Source organism: Misgurnus anguillicaudatus, chromosome 7, assembly GCF_027580225.2.
Source record: "Misgurnus anguillicaudatus chromosome 7, ASM2758022v2, whole genome shotgun sequence".
Taxonomy (NCBI): Eukaryota; Metazoa; Chordata; class Actinopteri; order Cypriniformes; family Cobitidae; genus Misgurnus; species Misgurnus anguillicaudatus.
The window spans coordinates 39,819,075-39,840,010 of record NC_073343.2 but is presented as its reverse complement, the minus strand read 5'-3'; the positions used below and the strand labels follow the sequence as shown (position 1 = coordinate 39,840,010).

At 38.9% G+C, this 20,936-nt stretch overlaps 1 protein-coding gene across 5 annotated transcripts in view; it reads right to left on the bottom strand.

Moving 5' to 3' along the window:
- The window catches only part of npas3 (neuronal PAS domain protein 3), a 371,234-nt gene that overhangs the window by 278,138 nt on the left and 72,160 nt on the right, over positions 1-20,936 (bottom strand). For 4 of the 5 annotated variants that reach the window (XM_073869974.1, XM_055171385.2, XM_073869973.1 and 1 more), the window contains exon 2: positions 14,902-15,000. The exons of the other annotated variant lie outside the window; for it this stretch is intronic. In XM_073869974.1, coding sequence (XP_073726075.1) covers positions 14,902-15,000 — 99 coding nt within the window. The remainder of the gene's footprint in view (positions 1-14,901; positions 15,001-20,936) is intronic. 5 annotated transcript variants of the gene reach the window in all.

Genomic DNA, 20,936 nt, shown 5'->3' with positions numbered 1-20,936 from the left:
TTAAAATGGTCCGCAAATGTGCGTTTCATATATGTAACAAGTCCTTTCCACGCCATTACGCGAGGTCACACTGGCTTGTCACAGGACCGGAGATAGACGAGAAGTTGCGGTTTAAAAGTGCATATTTTTTATTTTTCTGTCAAAAATGACAATCGTTTCGCTAGATAAAACCCTTAAGTGTCGAGTTAAGTGTTGGTGTCCATTAAAGTCCATTAAAATGAGAAAAATCCAGGACTGTTTTCCTCAAAAAACATAATTTCTTCTCAACTGAACAAAGAAAGACATCAACATTTTGGATGACATGGTGGTGAGTAAATAATCTGGATTTTTTTAAGAAAATGGACTAATCCTTTAACTCCTGTTATCAATGCATTGTGATCAAATCTTTCAAACATGGTAAGGAGTGTCACATTTCCGGCTGATGTCAGAGGTATTCAGGCCAATCACAACGTACAGATTAGCTGGACAATCAGTGTACGGCTTGTGGAAAATGTGTTTTTGAACCATAAACCACGTAAAGACATTGTATTATACCAAATACACAAAATAACGTTGTTTTGTAGCAATGAAATAGGTGCTTTTTAAATACTCCTAAAGAGACCTCTGAGCTTTGTTTAAGATAACCAGACATTGGGGGTGAGAGTTAATATTAATAACGTTTGCCAACAAGGGATGCTATTTGTGTAAAGAGACGCTCTGTTTTTTTATGGTTGACTGGACATTATTTGGGGGTGCAGAGGGAAAATCTGGGGGGGCAATGCCCCCCTAGGCCCCATAGACCCGGCCTCGATCACAATACATACATTAAATGCTTTGCGGATGCAGTTTCATGTTGTTTCTAAAGACCCCAAACATCTGATTTTAATGCATTTAAAAAACAGCTATATATGATACATACAGAGACACCCATACACAAAAATGTCCACAATACATAACAGTCTAAAACTCTGCTTTGTGCACCTTTCATATTCATATGCAGGTAAGTATCTGTGCTACAGCGGGAAGTCACTTTATCACACGAAACAACCGGCGAAGCAGATGAACCAAGCGTTCCTCCGGGTAATAGACTCACAGCCAACGCCACGGTCAGAACCGCGCCGCTCCGCCGACTCCATGCCTATTTAATCTTATCTTGTTAATATTTTAGAAAAAGCTTACAGGCATAGGAATCAATTAATTATAGCTGGTATGCGGCTCATGAATAGTGCACATGGTCTGTGCCAAGTACACATGTCAATCATAGCTCAATAACAGCTGGCTAATTACCACCGTCCACATCTGAAGACGCCACACTTAAACACTGTTGTTGCTTCAGGCTTTCAAATTACAGATTACATGGACCCGAATGAACTTAATATGACTTTGATCTTAACAAAATAAAACATTAAATTAAAAGTTTTCAGGGCCTCATCCGGGTTAGATAGAGAAATTAAAATTTTATACAGTAAAGTGTGAATTAAACAGTTGAGGAGAATGTGTGGCCAATAAATTGTATAACTTGTATTTTTTGCGATTTTTGTGCTAGTTTGTGTTTCCAATGAAACTTTGCACGCTGTAAGGGACTTGTACGGCACCCCTCATGTTATTGCTTTCCTTTTGTAGCCGTCACCAATTTATTTTATACAGCTGACAATTGACTAAGGAAGTACGTACTCAGTTAAATCTTCCCTTGACAAGTCCAAAGGCCATAAAATCTGTCCGGAGGGAATCGCAAATGCACCGTACAAAAAACTCCTGTCATGATAAACATGCACCAGGTGTCTTTGTGTTTACATCCCCTACTAAGTTCACCAAGCAAGAATTAAAAAAGCAATGCAATTCTTAGTTGTGAGTATTATGCCGTGTTTTTTTTGTCGGCAGTAATCACACTCAGGAGGGAGTTTTGAGCACAGCGGGTCCTGAGACTCTGCTCGTCGTGATAAGTGTTTCTCTCACAGATGAGACGCGTTTATACCCGACCACAAGCTCTCTGTTCCACTTCCCAAACGTGCACGGCGGAACCAATGGATTTCTACATCATGGCAAACCAACAAACTATAATTTGTAAAGCAGCACTAGAATTTATTCTGACCAAATTTTGCAAAGCATCAAAAAGAGAACTGGATTTTAAACACGCATTTCATCATTAATGAATGCATTGCAATAAATTTGCTTTGATATGCAGAACTTACTAAATAAAAACAGCTTAAATCGAATAAACCAGGGAGATCATATTAAAATACTGAACTCTTATAGAAGACCAACATTCTTCAGGTTTGTAAGATTAAAGGATTAGTCCATTTTCTTAAACAAAATTCTGATAATTTACTCACCACCATGTCATCCAAAATGTTGATGTCTTTCTTTGTTCAGTCGAGAAGAAATTATGTTTTTTGAGGAAAATATTCCAGGACTTTTCTCATTTTAATGGACTTTAATGGACCCCAACACTTATTAGTTTTAATGCAGTTTAAAATAGCAGTTTCAAGGATTCTAAACGATCCCAAACGAGGCATAAGGGTCTTATCTAGAGAAACGATTGTCATTTTTGGCAAGTAAGAAAATGCACTTTTAAACTCCGGTTGGGTGACGAGCCAGCGCCACCTCACGTAATATGTCATCACGTCAAGAGGTCACGGATAATGTATGCAAAACTACGCCTATGTCTTTGTGTCAGTTAATTGTTTAAAATGGTCCGCAATAGTGCGTTTCATGTAACACGTGACTTTCGACGTCATTATGCAAGTCGTGCTGAGGTCGTGCTGGCGCGTCACCCGACCGGAGGAAGATAAGAAGTTGTGGTTTAAAAGTGAATATTTTTTATTTTTCTTGTCAAAAATGACAATCGTTTCGCTGGATGGGACCCTTGTGTCTCGTTTGAGATCGTTTAGAGTCCTTTGAGGCTGCGATTTTAAACTGCATTAAAACTGTTAAGTGTTGGGGTCCATTAAAGTCCATTAAAATTAGAAAAATCCTGCAATGTTTTCCTCAAAAAACATAATTTCTTCTTGACTGAACAAAGAAAGACATCAACATTTTGGATGACATGGTGATGAGTAAATTATATGGATTTTTTTTTTAGAAAATTGACTAATCCTTTAAGTTAACTTTGTGTCACTGGACTGTGATATTGAGAACATAAAAGTCCCTGTATGTCGTCCGCAAAGCAGTGCACGAGTTGGATCGAACCCCTATTCTGTTTTCTGTGCAGCGAGCATCTGCATTAGTGGTCAACCTGCACTTCAAAAAGTCACCAGGATCCCGAGGACACAGAGGAGATCCAGGAGAGCACGTAGGTCACGGTTTCGCAGCATAGCCAATTCTATTCAAATAAACCTAGAGAAAGCAAGCTACGCTCCCTCCACCTCCTGCACCTCCCTCTCCGTCCTCCTCTATTCTCTGGGAAATCTATAACATGCATTATTTACACGTGCGCGCAGACAGAGAAACAGGTAGATGAAAAAAATGAAAAGAAAGCAGTTAAATAATTGAATGCTAGGTACCTGTAAAAAAAGAGGGAAAGAGAATTCATATATCTTTCCAATCTGGGTAAAAAAACTAGGTCAGAAAAGGAACAAATAATATATATACTGTGAGTACTGTGTTTAAAACATATAACTCGCACACAATTTGAACACACACACCCCTCAACGTCACATAAAACTTGAGAAATATACAAAAACATACTGTACTAAACATACTCGGACCAATAGGCCACAGTCATGATACTCCTCTTACAGTATAGCCATATTTTCCTGACATTTCTCTCTGCCGTATCACTAAAATGACACGAAAAGACACCTAAACATCAGGAACGGAACTGAATTATCATGGTTAACACAGTCAAGACAAATCAATACAAATTGGCTTAACAACCCGTCTTAAAGTCACTGACATTTTCAGCTAAACTAATTCGTATTCAGCTCCATTAGCATGTTAGCCCAGCGCAACAGCGTGCTGTTATTGCAGCATTCATTCGTTTAATTCCAGCACTGTACATAAAGTGAATGGAGTCTGGCACATAGCAGGTAAGGTTTATAAAGCAACCTGTGAAAGATTCAAAATGACCCGCATCATCGTTCAAAAAATGTCTAAACGGTATATGAATTGCGAGTCTGTGCATACGCACGTGTCAATAATACTAAGGCCGGTGACACACTGGATGCGTGGCGTAAGCGTCTCAGTTGCGTGACATGTCCGTTTTTAATTCGTCTCTCATCACTGAAAAAAAATGATTTCGTACACAAATACATATTAATTAATGACATTTTGATGTTTGTAAGTCTATAGGTTGACATAAATTTAGATGTAAATGTAATTTTAAAAATAAATATATAATTATAGATTTTCAAATATTGCACCTGTCAAACATAGTCTATTTTGCTGCCAATACTGTTGACGGTGTCCTTTATCACGCAACAAAAACGTCATGCTCACGCCACACAGCCAGTGTGTCACCTGCCTAATGCTGCGTTTACACCAACAGTGGTAAAAGCGTCAAGCGCAAGTGATTTCAAGGTTAAGTCAATATAAAGAGGCGTTGACGCGTGTCTGAAGGTCTCAGTGCACGGATGAGGCATTTGACGCGGTAGACGCAATTCTACCTCATTTGCTTTCTAGTTTGCGCGAATTGAGTGAATGGCGCGGTACACACGCATAGTGCTTTTTGTGCATTTTGCGTTTGACGGGAATTTGCGGTTTACGCCCAAGTTGAAAAATTTTAACTTTTTCGGATTTCGCGCCGCGTTAACCAATCAGGAGCCTGCTTGCTGCTGTGGCGGCAGCCCCGCCCGGAGTCACTCATTCAACCTGAAGGAATGCTTGATGTTGTCCGTGAGCAGTCACCCGGAGCTATACGATACAAGTTCGTATTTCTATAGAGACAGGAATAAAAAGGACCTCGCTTGGAAGAGTGTCAGTGAGGACATTGGGCAACCTGGTAAGTTGTAAATACACATTTCACTTTTGAGTCACGTGACGTTTATCGACCCGCGCCATTTTTTTCTCCATATAGGAAGGTGACTAAATACAAACCTGTATCTCTCTCGATAAATGCACAATCAACATCAGCAATCCTGCAAACAGACAACCGCATAGCACTTGCCCCTCCCACAAGAAGCGGATTTTGCCTTTGATGCGCGTCAAATGCTTGATGTTTCCACGTGTCTACTTCGCTGTAGACGCGTGAATGCATTCAAAATGTTCAAGCGGCAAACTAGGCGCGGTAGACGCGATTTTGACCACTGAAACACAGTTGGTGTAAACGCAGCATAATGATACTACTTTTTAAAGCGATACGAACCTTTGACTCTATATCGCCATCTCTGTTTGTAACATGTGAAATCAAATGACTTCAAACTGAAAATTTCAATGAAATCGTACATTACAGCTCAAATTACAAATTGTGAATCCTTGTGAATTGGGGTAAAACAAGAACTTTACGTACTTGCGCAATGATTTTCGCTTGCTTTAAGCCAATTAAAGTGTATGTTGCAGGTTAACCACCACTGTCGATTAATGGGTACATAAATCACTCAAGATATGTGTATAATTTTTAAAATGTCTCAAAAATGGTCTTAAAGACCACTTTTTTTACGTTTTTGGTATTAACGTTTTTTTTAACGCAATTCTGCGATGATGTCACGTTGGGGAGAAGTGGAGAAAGACTCAGCCAGAGCCATAGAGATAGATGAGACATTTATTGCTGTTTAATACTTACGTATATAATTTGGAAATCATATATACATCGTAGGAAATATATAATGTGTTATACTGCAAAGTTACCTTGCTAATTATTATTTATGATATATGTGGAGATAAATAAAACTTCGCAAATCTGCTGATTTGATCCATTCATGTCCTGACCACCAGGCTAGAGATTTTTAAACATCTTTAATCCACACTTACTAGTCTATCAAATAATATCTCAAATATATTGTTTTGTGAAATAAAAGGATGCTTTGTTATATTGTTTATGCGATTATAACGAATCACACGATCATTTTATACGCAGCAGCAGTCAGCAGCTGCAGCACACTCGGATCCGACCGCATACATACTGTAATAAACAGGCGTTCGGCGGCTTTTTACATCACGACAGGCTAAGCCATTTGAGGAGGAACCGCTCATTGATCACCGTATTTTTATAAATCCTGTACATGTTTGGATCTGCCGAACAGGTTGAGCACTTTTATATACTTTATTGAGCAGAGAGGCTGCCTGCACAGTTTGACCAGCGGGCTGCGGGAACCGGCGCACATCACGCCGCCAGACGGTGTTGCTAATATAACTCGAAATGTATAACTATTATCAGATCGGCCCGGGAAAGTCCCGACTCTCTCGATTGCCATTCCGCTACTGGCTGTAAGAAAGTGAGTGCGTTTGGGTCGCTGGTCCCCGCGAACAGACGTGACGTGCTTCACTCACCTTCCAGGATTAGAGACATGCTGCCAAAACCGTTTGTGCTGAAGATCGCATAAAGTTACACCCATTTCAGGCAGGATCATGGACCCCCTCAAGCCAGCATGCACGAGTATGTTAATTGTTTGTTTACTTTCTACACGAAGATATGCTAACCTTATGCTATCTGGCTGTCTGCCTATCTCTCTATACTAGCCTATCCATCTGTCTGTCTGTCTATCTATCTGTCTATCTATCTTATCTATCTATCTATCTATCTATGTATCTATGTATCTATCTATGTATGTATGTATGTATGTATGTATGTATTTATCTATTATCTGCGCTATCAGAACTGTACTTTACTCGTCTTTCTATAGTCATTCTCAATGCTCTCAAAGCGGCTTTGGTCAATTCTCTCCCCAGCGTGACGTCATACAGTGCGTTGTGAGGGAAAGGAGAATCATTGCAAATTGCTGTACTTTTTCATACTTTTTCGGGTTTTGTGATACCCAACAACATAAAATACAATGGATAACAGTTTAAATGTTTATTATCAACAAGCAAATTGCACAAATTCGTTGAAAAATTTTACCTGCAAAACGCCCTTTAAAGTTAGGGATAGAAGTCAATAATCAACTTTAATTTTAACTGTAATCTCCTCTGTACCCTTGTACAAAAAAAAGGCCAGACATCAGTGACGGCCGGTGACTTCTTTTTTCGAGGGTTGCTTGATGTGAAGTTCGTCATGTAGCCCGTCGTGTGCGCTTCGTAATTTCAAAATATGTGTTCGGTGCGTCGGGTGAACCACGTGTCTTGTCAAAATAAGTGCCTGCTGCAAACGTGTCTAAAGGGTTTATGATAAAAGAGACGCTCGCGTTTTCCAGATACTCGCATAATCTCATGAGTAATCAGAGTTTACCGTTAAGGGAGTGTCTTGCGTGAATTTTGTGAACGTGAGCGTCTCTTTTATCATAAATGGTTTTGATGCGTGTGCAGCAGGCACTTATTTTGCACATGATGCACATGGTTCAAATGATGCAACAAACACATATTTTGAATTTGCACCCCTTGGAAGAGCAGTCACGAGCCGCCACTGCCAGACATACATCCAACATCCTCGCATAAATACGACTGACCATGTTGTCTCTCTCTCTCTAGACACAGTAAACGGATACTTTTCCCCTTTTTCGGTTACAGCAGACAGGTTGACTCATCTCTCAGGCAGATACAGACGTCCCACCGTCAGGTATTTAAGAATAAAATGCGACGAGCTCTGCGCCGGCCAACAGCTGCTGAGATGTTTGCATCTCACCTGAAGTACGAAAGTTTCTGGCTGCATAAATAAAATCCCCATGGCAACTAAATGTGTCTGAAGATAAGAGAGGAGGAGGATTTATGCCTTTTCTGAGCTGTCATACCCAACAGATCTTCCTCGGGCAAAACAGACCACCTGCCACACATTATATTAACCAGCGGTCTCTCTAATGGACAGCTTCATTTAAGTGCTGTACCAACGGAGTATTTTGCCGCTGGTCAAGATTGAGATGCTTTAAAACAACAGAGCATTTTCTTGTTTTACTACATCAAAGCATTGATATGCAATATATCATTTTTACTACTGCACATACTCAAGTTTTACTATACTGTACTACTAGAATTCCCTGTAACATCATCTGATGTTTGACCAGAATAATCTTCCTGCTGTATAGCCGTCAAACCAATACTACATTTATCCAGCCAGGTCTTCTAAGAGAAAAAAGGACAGATAGAATATGTAGGTGTAATGGATGTACATGACTCAATGGCTGTCCATGTCTTACTGTTTACTGGGGCAGAGGTCCCAATAAGCCTTGACAGAGGAGAGCTGGTGTCTCTGTGAGCGCTGGACTCTGTAACTATGTGAGACAGGTGTGCAGTAGACCCTTGGCCCCGCTGCGGCCCCGCAACGGCCCCACGCTGGGAAGAGAGGTGGCTGCCCTCCTCCCATAGCCATTTATCTCAATTTCGGTCTGCCCTGCGTTCCCGGATCAAACGGCACTTAAACTAAATAACCCAGCTGGAATTCACTCGCAGACTCATCAGGTGAGATATACAACCACACCTCACAGTGACCGAATCAGACAGCCACAGCCTGTCTTATACAGTAACATTTACTATCACAGTTACTCAAACTATTGCCATCTCAGAACTATAAAGACTTATATTTTTATTATTAAAATGCCATTATATTATTTAATTATACTGTATAGGAGCCAACATGGTAAAACTCCAAAAATCACATAAAAAAGTGGGTTAATGGGATACTGTACTCCATCCCAATATCAAAATAACCCCATGATTTACTCCCCCTCGAGCAATCCCAGATACACATGTCCATCATCTTTCAGACGAAAGTGTCTCTTTAGACACAGTAAACTGATACTTTTACCCTCCCACGGTTACAGCAGACAGGTTGTCGCCTCGCTCTGGCAGGTACAGACGTCCCACCGTCACGTATTTAAGAATAAAATGTGACGAGCTCTGCGCCGGTCAACAGCTGCTGAGATCTCAACTGAAGTACAGAATTTTCCGGCTGCATAAATAAAATGTTAAGATGATGTGAGTCCAAGATGGCGTTGTTGCCGGAAGCTAGCTATTACAGTTTATAAAGTTTAAAATATCTATATTTTTCTTACAAAGTCGCATTGATTACCCGCAAAAAACACCTTTTTAACGCCTATGAGCCATGTGGATTACTTCTGTGAAAGATGAATGCACTTTTCATTACAAATTCAAATCAAATCCAAATTGTCATTGCAACAAGTACAACGAAATTGAAGTGCCATCCAATAAAAAAAAATTCAAAGTCAGAAGTGGTTCCCTGATCCCTGTTTTCTACATTTATAAACTTGGAAGAGCAAGGATATTTACTAAAATAACTTCAAATGTGCCCGTCTGAAAGATGATGGACATATGTATCTCAGATTGCCTGAGGGTGAGTACTGTAAATCATGGGGTAATTTTAATATTTGTTTGGAGTATCACTTCTGAACCAAAACAATATGTTTGTGAAGGTAAACGATTCATAGTCATATAGATCTGGGATGACATGAGAGTGAGTGAATTATGAGAATTTGTTTTTATTTATTAAAGGGATAGTTCACCCAAAAATGAAAATAATGACTCAGCCTCATGTCGTTTCAAACTCATAAGACCTCCGTTCATCTTCAAAACACAGTTTAAGATGTTTTATATTTAGTCCGAATCTAAGCTTGTTGATCCTTCATTGAAAATCTACGTACGATATACTGTCCATGTCCAGAAAGATAATAAAAACATCATCAAAGTAGTAAAAACTACAATTTGGTCCAAAATAACAAAAATTATGATTTTATTTAGCATTGTCTTCTCTTTCGCGTCTGTTGTGAAGCGCATGCGCGAAACTAAAATCACGTGACTGCAGTGACGCGGATGACAACTTATCCTCAGACATGTTTGCGAAGTTTTTTTTTCAAACTTCACTGCAAAAAAATGACTTTCTTACTGAGTATTTTTGTCTTGTTTCAGTAGAAATATAAAAAAATTCTTAAATCAAGATGTATTTTCTAGATGCGCAAATGACCTAAGAAAATAACTCTAGTTTTTAGACAAAACATATAAAATTTAAGCGAATTTGTGCTTAAAACAAGCAAAAAAAATCTGCCAATGCAATAAGACATTTTTTTGCAGAATTTTTCTTGTATTAAGTAAATTTAAGAAAAAAATCTTATTCAAGATTTCTTCAAAATTCACTTAAATTAGATATGTTTTGTAAACGAAGCCCCGGCGCACACAAAAAAAACACAGCTGGGGCGCACCAGATAACACGTCAGACAAGACGAAAGACAAGACAATGCTGAATAAAGTTGTAATTTTTGTTATTTTTGGACCAAAATGTATTTTCGATGCTTCAACACATTCTAACTGACCCACTGATGTCACATGGACTACTTTGATGATGTTTTTATTACCTTTCTGGACATTGACAGTATACCGTACATAGATTTTCAACGAAGGGTCAATAAGCTCTCGGACTAAATATAAAACATCTTAAACTGTGTTCCGAAGATGGACGGAGGTCTTACGAGTTTGGAACGACATGAGGGTGAGTCATTAATGACATTATTTTCATTTTTGGGTGAACTATCCCTTTAACACCATTGCAGCATCTATGGCTATATTCATATTAATCTAATTAAGTTATCTTTACACAAGTTGGGGAAGAACAATTTGGCATCTCCAATTCACCTAACCTACCCGGAGTAAACCCACGCGGACACAAGTAGAACATTCCAACTCCAAACTGACCTAGCCGAGGCTCGAACCGGGGACTTTGTGATTTAGAGCTAATATAAACCTACTATGTGCCTGTATATTGTGTATGTGAGATATCAACTATTTAGTGTTAAGTAACTAATAAACAACATTGTAAAACACGCATTGTCTTTAAGGTACAGCCCGTTTAGAGAGAGAGTCATGAAAAAAAACTAATTATGACTAGTTTGGGTGCAAGTAACCTTGACTAACATTATAAGTGCGCTTTAGATGAAAAATAACAATGAAAGTATAAAATTAAGCCCATTTAAATAATTCCCAGGCATTAAAAGCACCCATCTCTTTAATGGACAGTGAGGGCATGCGATGCCAGCGTGTTGGCGCGGTGATGCTGTTGGCATTGCGCTTTTGTTCCCTGGAAGGCTTTCAAAGAGGGATGAAAAGGTGAAAATCTATTTAGTGGCTCTACGCCATACCTAAAGCGTCAAAGCGTGAACAGAAAGCCAGCGTGCCCCCGTGCATGTCAGAAGAGAGACGTAAATACAGAAAGAAAGCGCCGACGACAGAGGAAGCGGGCACGGCATTATGGGTACTGGCAGGTAGTGCATCAGAATCAGAGGGTGGTTGTGCTAATAGTTCTTAATACACCCCGTGATGAGCTATTAGAAGAGGCTTTTTGTGAATGTGATAAATAAATCCTCTTTAGTCAGTGTGACAGTAATCCCAGCACCCCGTGCCTTCGTTTCTTACCAATCCATCAAGCGGCGCGCCACATAATCAGCGCGGCATATTTCTCAAATGCGTTTCCGTACGCTACAAAGGCTTCCTCAACCGCGCTTCGTTTATAGCGCTCCGCATATCTCGAGAAACTTTGAGCCTGCCCTGGTCTCAGAGGAATACGCCAAACTCCACTTCCCACGATGCCTTGTTTTATCTTCACAGAGCTGAAATCAGCGTGGGCCTTCCGACACAATAAAGGCACTTCTGAAACTACAAAGGGTGGCATCATTTATCAGAGCTATAAGCAATACGGCTTGCCTTACTAAGCCCATTACATATTGGATTTCTGTTTCCGTGGCATAATTTATTTGCGCCGCTTTTGCTCAAAAGCAATAATACTTGTTTTTGATCAATTAAGTATGTCGTCGTGAAATGCGAGGGCGAATGCTCACTGGGGCTTTCGCACAGGATTTAAAACGTAATGCCGGATTCCTCATTCATAAAAGGTTCTTTCTAACAACAGAAACGTTTTCCATAAGGATGCATAAAATGATGCTCCGGTGTATTTCTATGGTAATAATTAGAAAAAATTGCTATAGTTACAGTTATTGTTACTGCTGAATTGTTATTATGTTTTCTGAATTGGAAATTATTTGTTTTTTACAACACTCGTGAGACCAAAAAGAAACTCGGTTATGTTAATAATGACAGTGAATACATAATCACTACATTCACCTCTACTGTATATTCTCTTGTATAACACTGACAAACAAAGAAATCACACCTGTTGAGGCTGGCTACAATAAAGACGTTGGTAACACTTAAGGTTGTATTTGTTAAAGGAAAACACCACAGTTTTTTACTATGTTCTTACCTCAACTGAATGAATTAATACATACCTATCTTTTTTCAATGCATGCAGTTAATCTTTGTACAGCGCGACGTGAATGTGTTAGCATTTAGCCTAGCCCCATTCATTTTTTAGGATCCAAACAGGGATGAATTTAGAAGCAACCAAACACATCCATGTTTTCCCTATTTAAAGACTGTTACATGAGTAGTTACACAAGTAATCTATTTCTAAATTGTAATCTTTCTACAGCGCGTCGAGAATGAGTTAGCATTTGGTCTAGCCCCATTCGTTCCTATGGCTCCAAACAAAAGTTTTATTTTGTGCCATCATACTTACTCGTGTAACTATTCATGTAACAGACTTTAAATATGGAAAACATGGAAGTGTTTGGTGGCTTCTAAATTCATGCCTGTTTGGATCCTAAGGAATGAATGGGGCTAGGCCAAATGCCAACACATTCACAACGCACCGCACAAAGATCAAGTGCACGCATTAAAAAAAGATAGGTCTATATTAATTTGTCTAAGCTGACGTAAGAACATTGCAAAATATTGAAAAACTGTGGTGTTTTCCTTTAACAGTTAGTTAATGCATTTGTTAACATGGACAAATTTCTACAGCATTTATTAATCTTTGTTCGTGTTCATTTCAGCATTTACTAATAAATTTATAAAATTAAGTGCTGTCACTGTTAACATCAGTTAATGCACCATAAAATAACATTTTAATTGGGCCTTGTATTTTGTGTCTATTTTAATGTACAGGACTTTGGTTGTATTGAAATGTGCTTTATAAATAATAAATACAAATACATGGATAACTGTATAGAGTGCCACAGGGATGGCGTATTTTTGCAGGCCAACCCAAAAGTAAGTAAGTCGGACGATGGTTTTCTCGCATTTATTTTTCCTATAGACTTTTGGATGTTCCCAAAAAAATAAGCTTTGTTTATGACACTTACACATGTTTTCACAGATGAACACAATATTTTATGATTTTTGAAGTCTAAATGTGTTTACTAGAAAAAAACTAATTTAGACTTTAAAATTAATAAAAGTTGTGTTTATCTGTGATGACATCCCTGCGGCACTCAATTGACAAGAATTAATACATGCGGAAAAACTATATTGTTTATTGTTTGTTCATGCATTTACTAAGGTTAACAAATACAATCATATTGTAAAGTGTTACCAAAATATTAAACAAAACTAGAAATTATATTAGTTTGGCATAAACTATGATTAGGTAAGCTTCTGTAGGGGAGACCGGTGGTATTTAAAATGCGTAAATTTATACTGTACAACACAAACTATGTTTAATGTGACGACTGTTTATTGATGTTTGAATATTTACTGATTAAAAGTTTATTTTTAGGAATATTCATTGTGAAAACTGCTATACAAAAATACTACAATTCAAGAGTTTCCTCGACTTGATATGTTTCTCATGACCTAAAAAATCTTTTTATCTGAAGGTGCATGCTTATATGTTTGAAGTTACTTTTGTAGACAAAAATATAATTGTGCTCACATAATAATTTCTATCACTAGAAAAAAATCATTTTTTAAATGATGACATGGACTAAATAATGAAGATAAAGCAGTCAATAATAGCCCAGAATAGATGAACTCCCTCAATAAAGTTTAAAGGGACACTCCACTGTTTTTGAAAATATGCTAATTTTCCAGCTCCTCTAGAGTTAAACATTTGATTTTTACCTTTTTAGAATCAATTCAGCTGATCTCCGGGGCTGGTGCTAGCACTTATAGCATAGCTTAGCATAATCCATTGAATCTGATTAGACCATTAGCATCGCTCTAAAAAATAATCAAAGAGTTTTGATATTTCCTAAAACTTGACTCTTCTATAGTTACATCGTGTACTAAGACCGACAGAAAATTATAAAATTTGCGTAATAATCAAGGACTTTGCTGCTGTAACATGGCTACAGGAGGCGCAATGATATAACGCAGCAGCCGTTCGTAATATATTTCGGGCAGTGCGTAATATCACTACGCCTGCTGCAGCCATGTTACAACAGCAAAGTCTTTGATTATTACGCCAGAATGAGAGTATAGTCCTAACCATATCTGCCTAGAAAATTGCAACTTTTAATTTTCTGTCAGTCTTAGTATATGATGTAACTACAGAAAAGTCAAGTTTAAAACTGGAAAAATATCCAAACTCTTTGGTTATTTTGTAGTGCAACGCTAACGGTCTAATCATATTCAATGGATTGTGCTAAGCTATGCTAAAAGTGCTAGCGCCAGACCTGGAGATCGGCTGAATGGATTCCAAAAAGGTAAAAATCAAATGTTTAACTCTAGTGGAGCTGGAAAATGAGTATATTTTAAAAAAGGTGAAGTGTCCCTTTAAAAAACATCTTACCGTAAGGAGCTGCCCGATAAAAATGCCAAGAGTAACTTTCTGCAAACGTGACCATTCTCAAGATGATATACTACAACATAGCTTTGCTTTTTCATGTCTCAACATAATTGCCATAGTTACATTTGTGCTATTCCATTGTTTTGATGAGTTTACTATATTCTAAAATGTGGAAATACAAGTAAAGATGAAGTACTTTTGAACAATAGAGTACATTTGTGCATTAGATCTGCGATCTCTGTTGGGACATGGGAGAAGGGATGGATTACCATGGCGATGAGGTATGTTGTTGCCCTCCAAGGTGGAGTGTCTTGGGCCTAGTAGCGGAGCAGGAACTGGCATTAGGAGACCTCTCCCAGTATGGCTCGCTGTGGAGAAACGTGGAAAAGCTCTTAACGGCCATAATGAAGGAGACATCAGCCTCTGACACATCCCAAACATCCCATAATACACAGCTAAAACAGTCAAGCAAGGTTAGCCAGAATTTCATTCAATTATTGTACATTTGGAAATGAAAAGAAGATACATTGAGTAAGAAGGTCTATTAACATTGGATTATAGAAGTGAATACATAACACATTTAAGTGATGAAATGTCTTATGTCATCAGTAATGGTATGCAGGTTGATGATGCAAATAGGAGACAAGAACCTACAAAATGGAGGACTTCTGAAAAGCCCAAAAATTTGAAACCCATCAGAAAGAAAACATTCTCTGGAGGTCAAAAACTTTATGGTTTACGTGTAATTACTGCATAAATGACTTTATAATTTATGTGTTGGATACGTTTCAGAAATATAAGTGTTTATTGACTGATTTTAGGAGCGCATTTTTCAAAACAGTCACAACTTTTCTGAGTTATTGATTTAGGTCGACGCGATTGGCTAGTCTCCACCGTGATGCGCTGCAGATAATGGGTGGCGTTCTAATTGCTCGGTATAAACGCCCTCGTTCACGCATTTATCTGCGGCACTCAAATGCTAAAGAGCTGTTATTTGTTAAGGGCTCTTCACGAACCTCGTTAAACACTGGAGGTTGCCGGAGGATGAATGGGGAGAAATTGAAAGGCACGGTTTCGACGGCGATATCAGACGAAACGAACGCCGCCGTGTTCCCCTCTCTATCTCCTCTAGATTGATGCCTTGCAATTTACAAACTTCTGCGGGCCACAATTCATTTAGCACAATAAATTCCCTGCAGGTATGGAGTGTCGCTATTCCTCCGACACTGAATGAAATCACCTACACACACACACCCGCATGAACCACTACGTCTCTACGGCCCAATGTAGGCCCATTTTGATTTTGTTTCGTGGCCGTGAAAGGAACTGTATATTGCAGACAGCGGCACAAGATTTGCTCCATTTTTCAATGCCGACTATATTACCCCAACACCGAGCATTCTCTTTAACAAAGACCTTTTCCCCCTCGCATGTTGGAAAAACTAATCCCATCTGGTGCATTGTACTTTATAAAACGCTCCGACGTGGCCTTTCGGTGATTTCCAGGGAATCTGTGATATGATTGAGAATGTGTCAGTTTTGTAAGCAAGGCTCTGGGTGCACGTATAAACAGCGGCACCGCTGACCCGTCTGACTCCGTGTTGCTGCTAAATCCAGGCCCGGTGTGCCTGTCTAACAATCCTAAAGGCTGGAAAATGCCGTATGCTGGATAATACGGCTGCAGGAATATGACAGAGAACATTATTAGGGATGCAGCGATATAAATCGAAAGATCGAAAGCTAATTTTTCCCACTACTGGACATCGGCCGATTGTTTAAAGACAGATGATGATCTGGGCAGATTATATCCTGGAATTCAAGGGGTGGGAAAACACATCAAAACTTGGGTGGAATTGGGTGAAAATGACAAAAAAATTGCAGTTTCTATGCTCTGCAATTCCTAATAACCGGAAAACCAAGAGGTAACTTTAGGATCGTGAAGCCAACATGGAAGTGACTTAAACTGCATTTCATCGACTGGTTGCTAGAGACTGGCTCCAAAAGAGAGTTAATTCCCAAAGACCCCCATGTTAACTCATTCCCCGCCAGCACACATTTTCACAAAAGTTTCACAAAATGCCTTCCAGGAAAATTTCCTTCTAAAAATATATAAATAAACAAATATATAAAAATGAAAGAACAGACCCTCTGCTTTCAAACAAACAAACAAAATGGAAAAAAAATTTCATCCTATCTATATTTTTTCCTCTGCTTATAAACTCTTAAATATGTTTTTTTAAATATTTTTTTTTTCAAAAAGCTGAAATAATTGCATTTTTGTGAAGGAATTTTGTTAGAGATTGGATTCAGAACGGTTATGAAAACATACACAGAATTTAAAAATAGTAAATAACGTTTTGGCTTCAGATTTTTTAATAAATTGGGTAAGTTGATAATCATCTGGTGGATAATCGCGGTGTTGCAGATTAACATAAAACATTTTCAGAAATACTTTTTTATGCAAATGTTTTCTCTTAAAGGCACACCATGGAACTTTTTGGATGTATTTTTCACATCTAGCGCCCCTAGAGGCCACAAGTGCGCAGCACTGTCGCAAAGGAAGAGAAGACAACTCTTTAGGTCACAAAGTGTGCCTTCCATCATGTCATATGAATATAATTTCATGGGTTTTATTTCATTTCAAACGCCAAAAGATCGCGTAGCTCACATTTTCCTTAAAGGGGAATCGAACCCAGATCGCCCGTGTCCTAGGTCCATGACGCCACCCCGGCACCACAATGTCACGTGATATAAGTCTCCCTCTAAACTCTCCAAGTAGCCTCCAGTAAAATTCACGTAAAAAATAGTGTTCGGGCGCCAGACAGGACTTATATATGCAAGCAATATAATATTACTTACTAGTACAAAAGCATGAGGGCCAAGTCAGCATCGGTCAGAAACCCCTCCTCCTTCTTTAGTTCACACCAGCGAGCAAACGCTGGCCCAATATAATTGATCCTCGTCCTTCTTTTTTTTCTGTCACTCTCCAGTTTTCGCTTTCTGGTATCCTCCGACAAAACCTGGGTTTCTTTTTTTAGTTGCTGCTTCGGCCATGACAAAAACATCAGGAAAATAAATAGTTGCGCTCTCACGTCCGAATTTGAGGAAGTGGAGGAAGTGACGTATGCCGTAAAGCAGATTTTAGTAGTTTTTTGTTTTGTGCTCAAGTTACTACCCAAAACCCCAAGTTTAAAAGTACGAGTAAAAGCGACACACAGACCCCGTCAGGCTATGGTAGACAAGTCGATGTACCATCACAAAGTTCTTAAAAATATATTATGAAGGTTGAAAAACTACAAAGTGTCACTTTAATTGACAAGATAACTCGTCAATGGCGGGGAAAGAGTAAAAATGCCTACCTTTACGACAGAAAATAATATGTTTACAGTCTGATTTAAAAAGTGGTTTTGGTCTATTTAGCCAATTTTACTCTTCATGACAACTGTGAGGGAGATTAATAATTTTGTAATTTATCAGTTTAAATTATATTAAGCCTTAAAGTTCACATAATTAAGGGCGTGGCCTCTTGATTGATGGGTGAACTGCCACTGCCTCTTTTTCAGCTCACTACAGTTGAGCTAGGTGGGCATAGTTTCAGCAACCAGCCACCTTAGCTACACCCACGTCCCGCCTCTTTACCCATTTTCGGTTATTTATATTACGAGTGACAATGATAGGCTCCGCCAACTATTAGCTTCAAAAAAGCTCTTTACAAACCTATGCGTGATGTCACGAACACTACGTCCAGATTTTTTTAATGTCTATGATTACAACATAATACTTTGAAACAAGGAGTAAACCACAAAAGGTTTCATTTTCACATTATAAAAATACACTATGAGAAAAACAAATTAAAGCTTTAACCGATACTTTTAACAAGAACTTCTAGCATCTGCCATTTTAATCTCAATTATCCATTTGATTCAATGCGTAGCCCGACTGGATTTGATCTCCTGCTGGTTTGGCCCGAGCGTTCACGGAGTCAACAGCACAAGCAATGTAATACAAACCCCAGAGTTTTCGACTTCTGTTCTGTTGGTTTGCGGTAGCATCAGAGGATTATTATCCAACAGGATGGTACCATGTCAGAACAGAGAGTCCCGTGCCAAAGGGCTGACCGAGAGACACACAAAGGCTGAAAAAGATATATTTTTCCATCTCTAGTATTCTGAAGGTGTTCACAATATTGTTTCACCGAAAAAGAAGCGCAGAAGACCGATGCTAAGCTCCTGCAGACCTGCGCTGGATCACAAAGACCTCCGAAACGCACAAAACCAAGCCTGTCAATCAAACGCAGAAAGGCTTCACACACCTGTCATAACCCCGCAAAATAACACCTTATTTTCCCACAGCTGCGTAAACGGAAGAGTCCGAAGGGACAAAGGTAAGACAGACGACCGAATATGATACGAAATCAAACACTATCCTGAGGAAAAAAATGAAATGCTTGAAAACGTACTACTTGATGAAAACCTCAAAATGTGAGATTTATAACCAGTACGGTTTACCATTGACATGAAAGCAACAAGGCCTGTACCTAACTGGCTAATAACTCCAAGGTCATAGGTTCATATCCCACAAAATCCCATATACATTAAGTCATAAGAGACGTAACATCATAGTCTGGTTTAGACAAGCAGGACAGTCAAGTTTATTCTGTTCATTGGATTTTTGTCTCTGTATTTGCTAACAATTGCCCTGCCGGTTCAAAAACACATATCCCAAACTTCCCTGGCATGTTTATTAGGCTGCGATATCGACTGCTGGACCGGACAACGTGGCCGCCCGGTGTGATTTACGCAAGCTTTTATCGAAGTCATCTGGTGGAGTGGGGTGACTGACATTTACAGGTAAATTCCTCCACGCAAGAGTCCATTACTATAACGCATAACCCCTCCACAGATCCTCGTTCGCTCGCTGACCGCAACCCTGCCACCATCACCAACACAATAAATCTACCGCTCAAGGGCCAATGGCTCTGACCACAGCGTTAACCTCACGTTCTTGAAGAGAAAGGACAGATTTGTCTGCTCGGACGAAATGAACATAAAACTGACACACAAAACACACAGATAAAGCCGTCTGAAAGATCTCTGCTCATCGTGGTACAAGTAATTCTGATCTTGAGTGGACATACAGGTCGTCATGTTTTGAAAAAATAATCGCAGAATAAAGACGGAAGATATATTAAAAATAACGTAAAAAGGTGCATTTAAATATGTATACAGCAATAGTTTGCAAATAACTAAATGATTTTAAAGAGCACCTATTGTCCGATTCACGATTTTACTTTTTTTTTTGGTGAGTAAGTGTGTATTAGTAAATGTTAACGATATGCAAAAGGTACAAACCCCAAAGTAAACAATGACGCGAGTTATCATCTCCAACGTAAATCTCTTTTTTTGGACTACAACAAACACACGGATTGTACGAAACAGTTTACTTCCTGGGATTGGGACAAGACCTGAGACAAGACCGACATTATCATAAAACCTCCCGCTTCTGATTCAGCCTGTAAGTTAACTCCTGTTAGCACCAAATCTTTCAAACATGGTAAGAAGCGTCACATTTCCGGCTGACGTCAGAGGTATTCAGGCCAATGTACAGATTAGCTGACCAATCAGGGACACAGAGCATTTCAAATCGATGAGTTCCAAAAACACCCGATCATAATATTTATTTCCGTAACAAAATCCGAGATGACAAGACATGGACTCATGGACATGGATTTTTTACGAATTAGTATATTGCTGTCGTGATTCCGTGAGCATGTAGTTGCTTTTTTATCAAACTTAAATATGTAATATGAATAAATAGTGCTCATAAACGGCTGTTTAAAGGAATAGTCTACTCATTTTCAATATTAAAATATGTTATTACCTTAACTAAGAATTGTTGATACATTCCTCTATCATCTGTGTGCGTGCACGTAAGCGCTGGAGCGCACTGCGACACTTCGATAGCATTTAGCTTAGCCCCATTCATTCAATGGTACCATTTAGAGATAAAGTTAGAAGTGACCAAACACATTTTCCTATTTAAGGAAAATGTCGACTCGGCGAAGTACTCCCAAAAGTGCTATTACGCCATAAAATATAGTTCCTCTTTTAAATCCGCTTAGAAAAGCGCTACGTTTTATTTTGTACCACCAAACTTGCTCGTATAACTACTCGTCTTAAATAGGAAAAACGTTGATGTGTTTGGTCACTTCTAACTTTATCTCTAAATGGTACCATTGAATGAATGGGGCTAAGCTAAATGCTATCGAAGCGTCGCAGCGCGCTCCAGCGCTTACGTGCACGCA